The sequence below is a fragment of the Chrysemys picta genome, chromosome 2, assembly GCF_011386835.1.
Source record: "Chrysemys picta bellii isolate R12L10 chromosome 2, ASM1138683v2, whole genome shotgun sequence".
Lineage (NCBI taxonomy): Eukaryota > Metazoa > Chordata > Testudines > Emydidae > Chrysemys > Chrysemys picta.
This window is the reverse complement of record NC_088792.1, coordinates 243,118,113-243,134,431: the sequence shown is the minus strand read 5'-3', so window position 1 is coordinate 243,134,431 and position 16,319 is coordinate 243,118,113. Positions and strand designations below refer to the sequence as shown.

The 16,319-nt window shown below is 42.3% G+C and overlaps 1 protein-coding gene across 4 annotated transcripts in view; it reads right to left on the bottom strand.

Annotated features, from left to right (window-relative positions):
* WWP1 (WW domain containing E3 ubiquitin protein ligase 1) overlaps window positions 1–16,319 on the bottom strand; it is a 137,395-nt gene that overhangs the window by 99,691 nt on the left and 21,385 nt on the right. For all 4 annotated transcript variants that reach the window (XM_042844527.2, XM_065585854.1, XM_005299382.4 and 1 more), the window contains exon 2: window positions 8,577–8,667. In XM_042844527.2, the coding sequence (XP_042700461.1) occupies window positions 8,577–8,646 (70 nt within the window). In that variant the 5' untranslated portion in view covers window positions 8,647–8,667. The remainder of the gene's footprint in view (window positions 1–8,576; window positions 8,668–16,319) is intronic.

The window sequence follows — 16,319 nt, the reverse complement described above, 5'->3', positions numbered from 1 at the left end:
AATAATAGGCAACAGGTTTAAAACAAGTCACTGATTCCCTAGAAATCCCTCTACAGCAGTGGTTCCCAAACTTTTACAGCCTGTGAACCCCTTTCACTAAAATGTCAAGTCTCGCGAACCCCCTCCTAAAAATGAATATTTCCAGGGATTTTCTCCTTTACCTGAGTATAAATTATAAAAGCAGTGATCTTGGAAATATAACATTTGTTTTTATGACATGCTTATTACACACTATTTATTATTATTTATCATTACTGTATTTTTATTACATTATGAAAACAGCAACACTCTTCCAAGATCTCACTTTCGTAGCTTGTATCACTTTGAATAAGCCGGTTATAAGACAAGGCTCATATGTTTCATCAAGGAGTATCAGATGTGAAACAGCATGAAGATATTTAAGAAACCAACTCAAAGAGTTCCTCCTACACAAGCATTCAGGTCTTGAGCAGTCCAGGCAAACAACGCACGTTACAACAAAGCTTAAACTTGTTCTTCATAATAATTTTAAAAACAATACTAGCTGCCTATTTAATTTTAAAAAGCAAAAAATATCCACCTCCCTTTCCTTTTCTTATAAGGAGTCTTGAAGTTTAAATCTCCTCAGTGTGATAGATACGCTTGCTTTGATCTGCTTAGCTCTTGGAAGTCCAGGGGCTCCAGGCTGCTGGCCCCGTGCCGGGGTCCCTAGGGACAGCTCTGTCCGCCATTAGGGAATTTTTCCCCGAGAACCCCCTGTAACATTCACGAACCCCAGTTTGGGAACCCCTGCTCTAGAGAAGGGGTTCCCAAACTTGCTTCGCGGCTTGTTCACGGTAAGCTCCTGGCGGGCCGCGACACGCTTTGCAGGGCTTTGGATCTGTGCTCTGGCTCCGCTCCAGCTCCAGGCAAAAACCTGCAGTTCCACTGCTCCAGAGCTGCTCTGCGCTCCAGCTCCGGGCTCCGCTCCCAAGTCCTGAGTCGTTTTGTTTTCCTGAGCGTCAGCAGGTATGGCTGCTCGCAGCTCCCAGTGGCCGTGGGGCCAAAATAGCTTGAGTGTCACTAACATACTCTTGAAAATGCCCTGAAAAAAGAAGGGAAGACCAGCAAAGGTTCCTTGCTAGCAACCATAGAAAAAGAACTGGATGTAGAGGAGCTGTAAAAGTGGCTTGTGCCTGACCCATGTCTAAACTTGGGATCTCTGTCTTAATGCAGCTTTATTGATGGAATTGTGATTTCTGTGGCATTGAGGGTTTGGGGTTGGGATTTAAATCGCAGAAAAATAAAACAAATCTTATTTTCATGTGACTGCAGTTGGTCATTAAACACAGACTTTTTCATTTGCCGCTGTCCATAATCCTGTTTGCATAGTCTGTAGTCTAGAGCAGAGCAATCTGAAAGATTTATATGAAGAACATACACATAGATAAGAATTCTAATTCCTGCATTAACAGAAGTAAGTTTGAGTTGTTTTTCAAACTCATATGTTTAAGTCAAGAGAACTCTTCGTTCTGTGAAAGTTTTTTCACAGACGGTTCAGCTGATCAATAGCAGCCTCTGCCTGAGCACTAGCAAACTCATTTTTATAATTTGTTTGTCTTTAAATTGGTGGAGACCAATTTGGATATTTATAAAAAAACGTATTAGACGACATTTAATTTCAAATCTGTTGGGATAAAATCTGATCTCTCATGTATAAAAGCATGTCCACTAGCATGATTTTTGTGCTCTGTAATATAACTTCTAAAACCTCAGCTATCTGAAGCAGGGTTGGTTTTGACACCTAATGTCCATCCTTGGGTTATGTCCAAGTATACCTAATGAGTTTTTGGCAGCAATTTTGTGCACTTGTAGAATGCAATAATTTTTTATCCACAGTCAGGAATAAACTTTTTCTTTAGAATAATTATCAAAATACTTGGCCTTTTTTCCCCTAGATCTCTCCGTCTATCAGATATTCAAACTTCCTACTCTAAATCTGTTTTCTAGGAATCTAAGGTTGTATTTTGGCAACAGTATGTGTAAACACCCCAAATACAGGAATTTAAAGTCTGCATGCTCACAAGTACTATAGTTACTTATTTAGGAAACTTCTTATATGTCACCAGCACTCTGTTGCCATCAGTAGCATAAATAGTATTTTCTAAACTTCTTCTAGCATAATGAATAATCTTTAAATTTTACCAGGTTCTTCTATTACAGTAGAGGATTCCTGTGATGAAGGTCTGAAATGCCCCACCCTACCAACCTTTATGTAAAGACCTTTCCTTTCTAATCTGAGAGAGGGAAGGGAGCATATTCTCTCCCACTATTTGAATTCGGTTTCCCCTAACTCTTATTGTTGTTCTGTTCTCTTTTCAGTAGTTTATCGGCATTGTCTTGGAGATGCTTCAGGGAGTTAAAAATTGGCCAAATTTGAATTTGAAATGCTGTTTCTAAATGTTTTGACATAGTATAAATAAAAGGGGCTGACATGGGAGCACTCTGTGCTATGAGAGGCTGAAGGTGGCACCATAGCGTGTGAAGAGTGGAGCGGTGCCGCATCTTTAGGCAGCTCCATCGGTGCCATGACAGAAGAGGTAGGCTTCTGTTTGCCTCTCCACTTCGAGGCCACTGGCTTTCACAGTACATGTGGTAGCAGAGGATTCCGGTGCCTCATATGTACTCAGCTATGGTGTGGTCGGTACCGAGGATATAAAATGAGCCGGAGATAGTTTCTTTTTCGGTGGCTCTTTAAGAGGGGAGGTTGATGCTCTTTTTCTCGCTGCCTTTTTGGGGGATTGAGCCTTCCTCTGTGAGGAGGGTGAAAAATGTCTTTCAGAAGGAGTCTTAGGAGACCATTGTCCATAGAGGGTCTGCTGTCCGGGATCGGATGCCAGGCAAAGGGACTTCTCCATCAGGATAAGTTTAAGACATAGGGCTCTGTCCTTCCTGGCGCGACCCTTTAAGTTGCTGCAATGAGAGCACTTTTGTGAGATGTGTATCTCAACTAGGCACCAGATGCACTAAGAGTGTCCGTCAGAGACCAGGATCGCCTCCCGGCAGGAAAGACAGCACTTAAAGCCTGGTGAACTGGGTATGGCCCAAACTGTAGCGGTTCAGCCCTAAGGGGTATTCAAACTTGAAGGAAAGGAAAGGGAAAAGGGGAGAAAGGGATAACTAAATCTAACAAGCGTACTGAAGACTATTCTAATCCTAAAGATAACTATCAATTTTAATACTGTGCGGAGCTCGGTCTCAGGCTGAGGATGGTTGAGAAGGAACTGAGGGGAGTCTGGTCACATGGCCCTAGATAGGCGCCAACAACAGCATGAGACGGGGAGAGTATATGCACAACCCAGACGACCACTGCGGCTGAAATTCTCTAATCAAAGGCACAGGGACACACATTCACCTCAAGTGAAGCACCCACAGAGACTCTTCTCAAAGAAGAACTGGGTGCCTTCTTCTAGTTCCAGGTGCTTATCCCATAGTGACTTCCACCAGTTCAGTGATTTGAACTTCTTTAAAAGTTTGTCAGCAAACATGTACTGTTTGAATATTATTTTTATTTAATTTAAATGATTTTAAGAGATTACAAATTTAGGCCTTAAGAGAGGTTGTCAATTCAAATTTAATTTTAAAAGAGGTTTATTTTTCGAAAAGAGAAAAAGTATTTTAATTTAAATTTTAAAAAATCTATTTTTTTAAAAGATTTATTTTTATTCACCATAGGAAGTATGAGGGCACTTGGGACACAGAGACAGTTCCAACAGACACTGGTGGCCAAAATATTCTGATCATAAGTTCATGCACCAAGAATGGAATCTATACGGAAAAAAATCGCTCTAAGAAAGTTTAGATCTCCAACTCATCTGATCCTCTATGTATTAAATTAATTGGAGAACATAACATAAGAACGGCCGTAGTGGGTCAGTCCAAAGGTCCATCTAGCCCAGTATCCTGTCTACCAACAGTGGCCAATGACAGGTGCCCCAGAGGGAGTGAACTTAACAGGTAATGATCAAGTGATTAATCTCCTGTCATCCATCTCCACCCTCTGACAAACAGAGGCTAGGGACACCATTCCTTACCCATCCTGGCTAATAGCCATTAATGGACTTAACCGCCATGAATTTATCCAGTTTTCTTTTAAACGCTGTTATAGTCCTAGCCTTCACAACCTCCTCAGGTAAGGAGTTCCACAATTTGACTGTGCGCTGTGTGAAGAACTTCTTCCTTTTATTTGTTTTAAACCTGCTGCCTATTAATTTCACTTGGTGACCCCTAGTTCTTGTATTATGGGAATAAGTAAATAACTTTTCCTTATCTACTTTCTCCACATCACTCATAATTTTAAATACCTCTATCATATCCCCCTTTAGTCTCCTCTTTTCCAAGCTGAAAAGTCCTAGCCTCTTTGATCTCTCTCCTCATATGGGACCCTCTCCAAACCCCTAATCATTTTAGTTGCTCTTCTCTGAAGCTTTTCTAGTGCCAGTATATCTTTTTTGAGATGAGGAGACCACATCTGTATGCAGTATTCAAGATGTCAGCGTACCATCGATTTATATAAGGGCAATAATATATTCTCAGTTTTATTCTCTATCCCCTTTTTAATGATTCCTAACATCCTGTTTGCTTTTTTGACCGCCTCTGCACACTGCATGGACATCTTCAGAGAACTATCCACGATGACTCCAAGATCTTTTTCCTGATTCGTTGTAGCTAAATTAGCCCCCATCATATTGTATGTATAGTTGGGGTTATTTTTTCCAATGTGCATTACTTTACATTTATCCACATTAAATTTCATTTGCCATTTTGTTGCCCAATCACTTAGTTTTGGGAGATGATGTTCTAAAGCAATGTCACAAATTCAAAAGCTAGCAACTTTTCAAATTAGACTAAATTACGGTCCTGAGTAGATTACACCTGAGTCCAGTAAAATAAGCTTTTTTTTTATTTGCTATGTTATGCCTCAATATCCTGCAAATAAATATCACAATGCTATAATCACCATCTCATCCTCCTCACTGCAGTTTCTCCCACCATAATTCTGCATACACCCCAGCTTCCTCCACACTTCTCCCCACAGTTGCTCTCCCCACTCCGAACCCAATACAAATAATCCAACTCTATGCCCCCCATAGCCTCTTCCCCAAGGCCTACTCAACACAAAAATATTCATTCTAAAATGTGCATAAAGCATTCCTTTCTAAAGCAAACCTGAACCATTAAAACTAGTTAAGAGTGGATCAGAAATATGGCACATTGTTTCTTTGAGTGGCCACAAACCTGGAATGAGCCTAAAATTATGCTTCACGTGAACAAAAAAAAACAAAGGAAGACAAGCCAAACAATAGCTATTCATCCACCTCAGAAAAAACAGCTAATCCATATAAAAAGCACTCTCTCAGGAAACAACAAAATTGCAAGTCTCTATATCATAAACTGTTCAGGAAGGACAGGCAGGGCAGAAAAGGTGGGGGAGTTGCATTGTATGTAAGAGAGGAGTATGACTGCTCAGAGCTTCGGTATGAAACTGCAGAAAAACCTTAGAGTCTCTGGATTAAGTTTAGAAGTGTAAGCAACAAGGGTGATGTCGTGGTGGGAGTCTGCTATAGACCACCAAACCAGGGGGATGAGATGGATGAGGCTTACTTCTGGCAACTAGCAGAAGTTACTAGATCGCAGGCGCTGGTTCTCATGGGAGACTTTAATCACCCTGATATCTGCTGGAAGAGCAATACAGCGGTGCACAGACAATCCAGGAACTTTTTGGAAAGTGTAGGGGATAATTTCCTGGTGCAAGTGCTGGAGGAAACAACTAGGGGCAGAGCTCTTCTAGACCTGCTGCTCGCAAACTGGGAAGAATTAGTAGGGGAAGCAAAAGTGGACGGGAACCTGGGAAACGGTGACCATGAGATGGTTGAGTTGAGGATCCTGACACAAGGAAGAAAGGAGAGCAGCAGAATATGGACCCTGGACTTCAGAAAAGCAGACTTTGACTCCCTCAGGGAACTGATGGGCAGGATCCCCTGGGAGAATAACATGAGGGGAAAGGAGTCCAGGAGAGCTGGCTGTATTTTAAAGAATCCTTATTGAGGTTGCAGGAAAAAACCATCCTGATGTGTAGAAAGAATAGTAAATATGGCAGGCGACCAGCTTGGCTTAACAGTGAAATCCTTGCTGATCTTAAATGCAAAGAAGAAGCTTACAAGAAGTGGAAGATTGGACAAATGACCAGGGAGGAGTATAAAAATATTGCTCAGGCATGCAGGAGTGAAATCAGGAAGACCAAATCGCACTTGGAGTTGCAGCTAGCAAGAGATGTTAAGAGTAACAAGAAGGGTTTCTTCAGGTATGTTAGCAACAAGAAGAAAGTCAAGGAAAGTGTGGGCCCCTTACTGAATGAGGGAGGCAACCTAGTGACAGAGGATGTGAAAAAAGCTAATGTACTCACTGCTTTTTTTGCCTCTGTCTTCACAAACAAGGTCAGCTCCCAGACTGCTGCACTGGGCAACACAGTGTAGGGAGGAGGTGACCAGCCCTCTGTGCAGAAAGAAGTGGTTCGGAACTATTTAGAAAAACTGGACGAGCACAAGTCCATGGGCCAGATGCGCTGCATCCGAGGGTGCTAAAGGAGTTGGCGGATGTGACTGCAGAGCCATTGGCCATTATCTTTGAAAACTCATGGCGATCGGGGGAGGTCCCGGATGACTTGAAAAAGGCTAATGTAGTCCCCATCTTTAAAAGAGGGAAGGAGGAGGATCCGGGGAGCTACAGGCCAGTCAGCCTCACCTCAGTCCCTGGAAAAATCATGGAGCAGGTCCTCAAGGAATCAATTCTGAAGCACTTAGAGGAGAGGAAAGTGATCAGGAACAGTCAGCATGGATTCACCAAGGGCAAGTCATGCCTGACTAACCTAATTGCCTTCTATGAGGAGATAACTGGGTTTGTGGATGAGGGGAAAGCAATGGATGTGTTATTCCTTGACTTTAGCAAAGCTTTTGATACGGTCTCCCACAGTATTCTTGCCAGCAAGTTAAAGATGTATGGGCTGGATGAATGGACTATAAGGTGGATAGAAAGCTGGCTAGATTGTCGGGCTCAACGGGTAGTGATCAATGGCTCCATGTCTAGTTGGCAGCCGTTATCAAATGGAGTGCCCCAAGGGTTGGTCCTGGGGCCGGCTTTGTTCAATATCTTCATTAATGATCTGGAGGACGGCATGGACTGCACTATCAGCAAGTTTACAGATGACACTAAACTGGGAGGAGTGGACACGCTGGAGGGTAGGTATAGGATACAGAATGTCCTAGACAAATTAGAAGATTGGGCCAAAAGAAACCTGATGAGGTTCAACAAGGACAAGTGCAGAGTCCTCCACTTAGGACGGAAGAATCCCATTCACTGTTACAGACTGGGGACCGAATGGCTAGGAAGCAGTTCTGCAGAAAAGGACCTGGGGTTACAGTGGACAAGAAGCTGGATATGAGTCAACAGTGTGCTCTTGTTGCCAAGAAGGCTAATGGCATTTTGGGCTGTATAAGTAGGGGCATTGCCAGCAGATCGAGGAACGTGATCATTCCCCTCTATTCGACATTGGTGAGGTCTCACCTGGAGTAGTGTGTCCAGTTTTGGGCCCCACACTACAAGAAGGATGTGGAAAAATTGGAAAGAGTCCTGCGGAGGGCAACAAAAATGATTAGGGGTCTGGAGCACATGACTTCTGAGGAGAGGCTGAGGGAACTGGGATTGTTTAGTATGCAGAAGAGAAGAATGAGGGGGGATTTGATAGCTGCTTTCAACTACCTGAAAGGGGGTTCCAAAGAGGATGGAACTAGACAGTTCTCAGTGGTACCAGATGACAGAACAAGGAGTAATGGTCTCAAGTTGCAGTGGGGGAGGTTTAGGTTGGATATTAGAAAAACCTTTTTCCACTAGGAGGATGGAGGAGCACTGGAATGGGTTACCTAGTGAGGTGGTGGAATCTCCTTCCTTAGAGGTTTTTAAGGTCAGGCTTGAAAAAGCCATGGCTGGGATGATTTAGTTGGGAACTGGTCCTGCTTTGAGCAGGGGGTTGGACTAGATGACCTCCTGAAGTCCCTTCCAACCCTGATATTCTATGATCATTTCATTTTTGCTGACCGCACAAAGACAGCATACTTTGAACATTACAAGTGTGTAAACAAACCCTGCTAAAAATAATCAAAATATCCTGATTTATACTAAAATACTTTATGCTTTTCTTTTTATCCTCGATTTTCTTTTTAAATGTCTTGTGAAACTAATTTGTATTGTATCAGAGGGGTAGCCGTGTTGAGGTTCTTACCCACGAAAGCTTATGCTCCCAATACTTCTGTTAGTCTCAAAGGTGCCACAGGACCCTCTGTTGCTAATTTGTATTATTTCCAAGATATTTATACATTAGTAATAAGTAAATAAGTTTGAGTGACATGGGATAATATTTTCTGAGACTGCCCTCAAACTCAGTCTATACCAATAAAGGTTACACAGTTTTTATGATACAAAGGATTGTTTACCGTGAAAAAGACTACTTTCTGGGCTAATGGCCACATATTAATATATGTAATACACAGATTATTACTTACTAGTTACTTGCATCTGTAATCTTCCATTATGGTTGTTACTGGTATCAGATCTTGGTGAGGCTGTGGCCATGTCAGAAGCTAAAGCTTTAGCCTATAAAAAAGAAAAAGATTAATATGTCTATACACATACCCATTTAATTTACTTAAAAATATCCAACTTCACATGTTGTCCACAAGTATAAACTAAAATAAACTGAGAAACTAAAACCGTGAGTTTCTTTCTGTCACTAAGATATAGCAGAACAGGATATATTATTTTATAACCAAATTAAAGTAATGGTTTTACATTTCTATTGTGCCTTCTAGCTAAGGACCTGGGCTAAGTAACTTGTTGCAATGCTTATCTATCCTTAAAGTTCGATATTAGGAAATACTTTCTATCCTAAAGTTTCCCTGTGGCAAACTAAGCTGATTACTTCTTGTCCAACCCTCAGTGGACATGGAGAATAACTAATCACTGTCCTCTTTATACCAACCTTTTACGTATTTGAAGACTTATCATACCCCCACTCAACCTTCTTTTCTGTAGATGAAACATGCGCAATTCTTTCAACCTTTCCTCAGAGGTTAAGTTTTCTAAACCTCTTACCATTTTTGTTACTCTCCTCTGGACTCTGACTAATTTGTCCATATTTTTAAGTGTGGTATCCAAAACTGGACACATTACTCCAGCTGACGCTTCACCAGTGCTGAGTAGAATGGAACAATTACATCCCATGTCTTACATACAACAATCCTGTTAATACATCCCAGAATGACACTTGCTGTTTTCACAACAGCACCCTGCTGTGCTGTTTCAATTTGTGATCCATTATAGTAATTTCCAAGATCCTTTACTGCAGTACTACTGCCCAGTCATTTCCCATAGTGTTTGTGATTTTTCCATCTTTTCCTACTTTGCAGGTGTCTTTACTGAATGTCACCATATTGATTTCATACCAATTATTCAGTTTATCAAGATCACTGTAAATTCTAATTCTGTCCTCAAAGTGCTTGCAACCCCTCAACCTGATATCTGCAAAGTTTATAAGCCTACTCTCCACTCCATCATCCAAATAATTAATGAAAATATGTAGTCCCTGCTGGACTCCACTTGATATGTGCGCCCAGTTTGACAGTTAACTCTTAATAATTATTCTGAGTATGTTCGTTCACCAGTTATGCACCCACCTTACAATAATTTGAACTAGACTAAGATTCCCTTGTTTGAGAATGTCATGTAGGACCATGTCAAAAGCCTTTCTGAAGTCAAGATACATGTCTACTTCTTCCCCCAATCCATTAGGCCAGTTGACCTTTTAAAGAATGAAGTTAGATTGAAACAAATTAGGTTGTTTCTTTCTATTTAGATGATAAGTACTTTGGTGCAGGGACTATCTCTTCCTGTTTGTTCAGTTCCTACAACAATGAGGTCCTACTCTCTGATGAGATGTTACAGTAGCGTCTGGAAACAAGATAAATAACTTGTCTGCAGAAGAGCCAGAAAAAGACCACAGCTCTGACTCCATGTCCTAGGGTTTAGTCACAAAAATATATAATTTAAAATGTAACTGCCAAAACTTGGATATGTGCATATGTAATTAATTTATGTTTGTAACCTGAACAGGTATGACAACAACAACATGTAAGACATTTACATAGGAGCAAAGAGATAAGATATATACAGGGTCCTGTGAAGTCTGCAGGACAGAGATATCAAATTCTGTGGCAAGCAACTCTATATTTTATGCTAAGAACTTCTAAATTCTCCAGCACTGTTAATTTATTGTAGTTCCATGAAATACTCTTCATTCTAGCCATCCCACCCCCAAACACACAATACTATGCATCAGTTTAAAATATTAATTTACGTACAATTTGTTAATAAAGGCTTTCAGCAACTATTTCTGATTAAGTATTTTGTCCTCTGAATTCTCCAGATGACCCAACTCAGCGTGGATCAGAAGTTAGGACTTTAACTTGGCACTTCAGTTTAATATCTCCATCTCCCACTTCGTACATGCCAGGGAAGCAAGCCTCAAGCCTCAGCTGCTGCTCTATTCCCTAGGCAGCCTACCTGCCCAGCACTTCTGGTTCCTGCTCCTCCCTGACTGCAAACAGTACTCTAGCACTTGCTCCCTCTGCACATACCTTTGCCTTATTCTACAGAACAGTGAAGAGAGAATTCACTGCAATTCAATTAATTTCCCCTTGTGGAGAAAGGTCCAGAGTATGCAGCAGCTCCAGGGACCTAAATAAAACGAAGTGCTGGGCACACTGCTGCAATGAAATAATGAGGTGTGCAAGAAAAACGCTGAATTCTGTGTTATCTTGGGGAAAATACCAAATATACCATTACTGCAGAATCATGGAGTCCATAAAGCGTTGTGTGAGGTGACCTAAGCAATTCACCCTTCTCAGAACTATTGTTTCAGGCTGTTTACAGACTCAAATGGGTATCATAGAATCATAGATTATTTGGGTTGGAAGGGACCTCAGGAGGTCATCTAGTCCAAACCCCTGCTCAGAGCAGGACCAATCCCCAACTAAATCCCCAAATGGCCCCCTCAAAGATTGAACTCACAACCCTGGGTTTAGCAGACCAATGCTCAAACCACTGAGCTATCCTTCCCCCTTCTCAGTTACACAGAGTTCACATTTTCAAGGTTATCTTTGCAACCATAAGGATTGGACTTTTTTAAAAAATGAATGCCAAGATTCTGGAACCAATTCTGTAGCAAAGAATACATTGGACTTTAGAAATACAGATACTGCAGACATTGGGAGGCTGGGGGAGTGGGAGAGAGAACGAGTGAAATTACTGCTTCAAACACCTAACCACTATTTTTGTCCCTCAAATCTCAAGCAATTTTGTATACACAATTAAGTCTGACATACCAAATGAAATGCCTGCAGACTGCTTGTGGGGCAGACAAGATCTACACATACTGAAAAGCTTATATCAAAAATGTAAAAAGCATGAAGTTATTTTAAAAGTTTAAAAATAGGCAAGTGCTTTTTAGTCCATGGAAACTAAATTTTCCACTAGAAGACTGAAAACAATGTAGCTAGTACAATATATTGTGACATTTATAAAGCTTGAATTGATCTCAAATTAAATGTCCCCACACCTCTCGTCTATATAATTAAAAAAGCTGCACCTTTTAACTCATTCAAATTTGATGGAAGGAGTTATTGATGCCATTTTTTAAATTTAAATTATTTGTATATATTATAGGTTTCAGAGTAGCAGCCGTGTTAGTCTGTATCCGCAAAAAGAACAGGAGTACTTGTGGCACCTTAGAGACTAACAAATTTATTAGAGCATAAGCTTTCGTGGACTACAGCCCACTTCTTCGGATGCATACAGAGTGGAATAAATATTGAGGAGATATATATACACACATTCAGAGAGCATAAACAGGTGGGAGTTGTCTTACCAACTCTGAGAGGCCAATTAAGTAAGAGAAAAAAACTTTTGAAGTGATAATCAAGATAGCCCAGTACAGACAGTTTGATAAAAAGTGTGAGAATACTTACAAGGGGAGATAGATTCAATGTTTGTAATGGCTCAGCCATTCCCAGCCCTTATTCAATCCTGAGTTGATTGTGTCTAGTTTGCATATCAATTCCAGCTCAGCAGTCTCTCGTTGGAGTCTGTTTTTGAAGTTTTTCTGTTGTAATATAGCCACCCGCAGGTCTGTCATTGAATGACCAGACAGGTTAAAGTGTTCTCCCACTGGTTTTTGAGTATTATGATTCCTGATGTCAGATGTGTGTCCATTAATTCTTTTGCGGAGAGACTGTCCGGTTTGGCCAATGTACATGGCAGAGGGGCATTGCTGGAACATGATGGCATATATCACATTGGTAGATATGCAGGTGAACGAGCCCCTGATGGTATGGCTGATGATTAGGTCCTATGATGATGTCACTTGAATAGATATGTGGACAGAGTTGGCATCGGGGTTTGTTACAAGGATAGGTTCCTGGGTCAGTGGTTTTGTTCAGTGATGTGTGGTTGCTGGTGAGTATTTGCTTTAGGTTGGGGGGTTGTCTGTAAGCGAGGACAGGTCTGTCTCCCAAGATCTGTGAGAGTAAAGGATCATCTTTCAGGATAGGTTGTAGATCTCTGATGATGCGCTGGAGAGGTTTTAGTTGGGGGCTGAAGGTGACACCAGATATTTAAAAGAATCTCCTTTACCTCTTCGTAACAAGTCATCTCCGTATCCTGGAACCATGAAGGAGTCATGCCTTCAGGTGGAGTTTTAGATCTGAGTGGACAATTTGACCTGCATCCTGTGATAGGAGGTAGGGCACCAACTGTAGGGTGACTGGTGGACAGACCACCAGGTGTAAGAGGTAAGGATACCATATTTGTCGTGACCATGTTGGGGCTATGAGAATGACTCTGGCTTGTTCAACTAGTATCCTGTGAAACTCTTTGAATAGTAGGGGAAATGGTGGAAAGGCACAGAGGAGAGGTGCATCCCGTGAAATGAGGAAGGCGTTCCCCAGAGACTGGTGACCTAGACCCACGCTTGAGCAGAACTGTGGGCATCTGGCGTTCTTTGGTGTGGCAAACAGATCTATGTTGGGGAATCCCCAGTGATTGAATATGTGCGGTAGGGCTCGTGTCTATCTCCCACTCATGTTCTTTGAGAACTTCCTGCTCAGTGAGTTGCTGTGGTGTTCTGGTGTCAAGGTAGGTATACAGCCGAGGTGTTGATACCATGTTGGATGCACCAGTTCCACAATTTTAGTGCTTCTGTACACAGAAATTGAGACCTCACTCCCCCCGTCTGTTGATATAAAACATGCAAGCGATGTTGTCCATCATTACCCTTATGGTATTTTGTCCGATTATTGGTAGAAAGCATAGGAATGTGTTGCAGACTGCACATAATTCTAGGAGGTTGACGTGCAATGTGAATTCCAAAGGGGACCACTTGCCCTGTACCATGTAGGTCTGTAGATGTGCTCCCCAACCTAATAGGGAGGCATCAGTCATAAATATCAAGGATCATCATGGTTGGAGGAAGGGAACCCTCATGAAGATATTCTGGGGTTGTGTCTACCAGTGTAAGAAGTCCTTGACCTTGATTGGTATCGATAGCTGTTTATTCAGGCTGTGTCTGTGGGGTTTGTACACTGTTCGTAGCCATTTCTGGAGGCAGCACATATGTAATCTGGCAAGTTTTACCAAAAATGTGGTCACCGTCATATGACCTAGCAACAACCATAGGCAAATTCTGGTCCTCACAGTGGAAATGAAATTGACTATTATGGAAAATCTGTGAGCTGTAAGGAAGGTTCTGGCCTTTATAGCATCTAGCTGGGGTCCAATAAACTCAAGTTGTTGTACCGGTGTCAGTGTTGATGTTTATATGTTTATCTGGAGGACAAGTTTCAAGAAAAGGTCTGTTATTTTTATTATGGCTTGGAGCGCATCAACTCTGGATGGAGCCCTGATGAAGCAGTCATCTAGATACGGGAATATTATAAGCCCTTGTTTGCAGCACCACTGCCAGGACTTTGGAAAAATACTCTTGTTGCCATAGAGAGGCCAAAGAGTAGTACCTTGCATTGATAATGGCTGAACTACAGAACAAATCTGAGGAACCTCTTGTGGGAAGGGTGTATGGTAATATGAAAGTACACATCTTGAAGCTTGAGAGCTGAGAACCTGTCCTCCTGTTCCTGTACTGGGATTATTGTCGATAGTGTGACCACCCTGAACTGTTCTAGTTTGACAAACTTGTGGAGGTTCTTCAAGTCTAAGGTAAATGTAGCGGGTGGAGACCTCTTTTGGATTAGAAAATAGTGGGAATAAAAGCATTTCCTTCTTTGTTGGAATGGAACCTGCTCTACGGCTTCCAGTCGCACAATATGGTTTATTAGAGCTGTCGATAAATCAGTTAACTCATGAGATTAACTCAAAAAACTTAATCATGATTTAATCGCACTGTTAAGCAATAGATTGGCAATTGAAATCGAATCCCCATTGCTGATGATTTCCAGTACCACATGTCAGAGGTGATCTGCCACCATGTCGGGTAGAATGAAGTCAGAGAGTCACCAAACTGATGGATTAATTCAAGTGGCTACAGCATCTGGACCGGGGGAGGCATCTCGGTGACTCAACCAAATTTTCAAAATTGTTGTTTGGAGGCAGATGGGTGGGGCATAACCACCTTTGTTGATGTCTGTCTGCATTTGAGGTCACTCTCGCCTACGTTGTGTATCATAATGCTGTTAAGGAATGAAATGTGGAGGGCAAGATCTCGGGATAGACTGATATCTATCCTGTCTTCTCTTTGGTGCTGGTGTATAGATGGCAAGTGAATAGAGAGTCACTCTGGAATCCTTTAATGAATGAAGGGATTCATCAATGTGCTCAGCAAAAAGTTTAGTCCTTTCAAATAGGAGATCTTCCACAGTTGTCTGCACCTCCTGGGCAACCTTGAGAGGTGAAGCCATGAGACTCGTCTCATTACCGTAGAAGTCACAATGGAACAGGCCACCATATCCCCAGCATCCAGAGAGGCTTGCAGCGCCATGTGTACCAGGAGTTGTCCTCCTGTCACTAGTACTTGGGACTTCTCTTTTTTATCTGGGAGAGACTGAGTGAATTCATTGAATTTGGAATAGTTCATATGATCATACTTGGATAAAAGTACCTTGTAGTTATCTATTCGAAAATGGTGCCTGGCTGAAGAATATGCCTTGAGACCGAAGAGGTCTTGTCTCTTCCAGTCCTTGTCATATGGGGTTGTCCTAGGGTGGTGTCGTCATCATCTCGTGTCGACTACATTGACCACTAAGAACTCCATGTCCTTGGCAGGCACATAACACTTATTGTCTGCTCGCTTCCTGGTAGATGGTATTGATGCAGAGGTTTGCCAGATCACCTTAGCTGGTCCAACAAGGCCTCATTGCAAAGATGGTACTTCAATCAGATGTGGAGGCCTGTAATGTGTCAAGAAACTTGTGTTGTTGCTCTCTAACTTCCTCCAGTGGGACCAGGAGAGTCCGCAATCCTACAGAAAAGTTCTTCAAATGGCTTAAAATTGTCAGCCAATGTTGGAGGTGGTGGTATGACGGCTTCATCAGGGGAGGATGAGGAGACGTTGGCTGGTGGTGTAATTTCTTCCTCCATTTCTTCCTCATGCTCTTCTAACAATTCTGGCTCTGGGTTAGGAGGCCTAGATAGCAATGAGGTTGGAGAGCGTATGTGTGTCTGTTTCTGATCGTTGGGCGGTTTGGGTAAGTGTGGCCTATATGCAGCCCAAGGGTCCCAGTAGGGCACATGTGGGGGAATAGGAACATGGGGCTGCATACACAGGTACCCGTGCCAAGGACCTGGTTTGCTTTTGCCCTCGATATCCAAAGACCAGGGGTACGATTCTCTGTGCGGAGCCCCTGAATATGATGGGGGAGTACGAGGTACAACCAAGTACTTCTCTTTCTCTCACTGGAAAAGGGTGGTGTGGTCATGGATGGTGAAGAAGAGTTGCATCTCTGGGGAAGAGGCGTGAACCATTGGGAGCAGCGATTCTGGGTGTCAGAAAAGACAGTTACCTTTTTTCATTACTGGTGTTCTTTGAGAAGTGTTGCTCATGTCTATTCCATTGTGGTATGTATGCTCACCACATGCACCAGTGCTGGATTTTTTTCCCTCAGTGGTATCCGAAAGGGACTGGCTCTGGAGTGGCGCATGTATGCCGCAGTATAAGGGGCGCTGCTGGCTCCCCCCACCCTCAG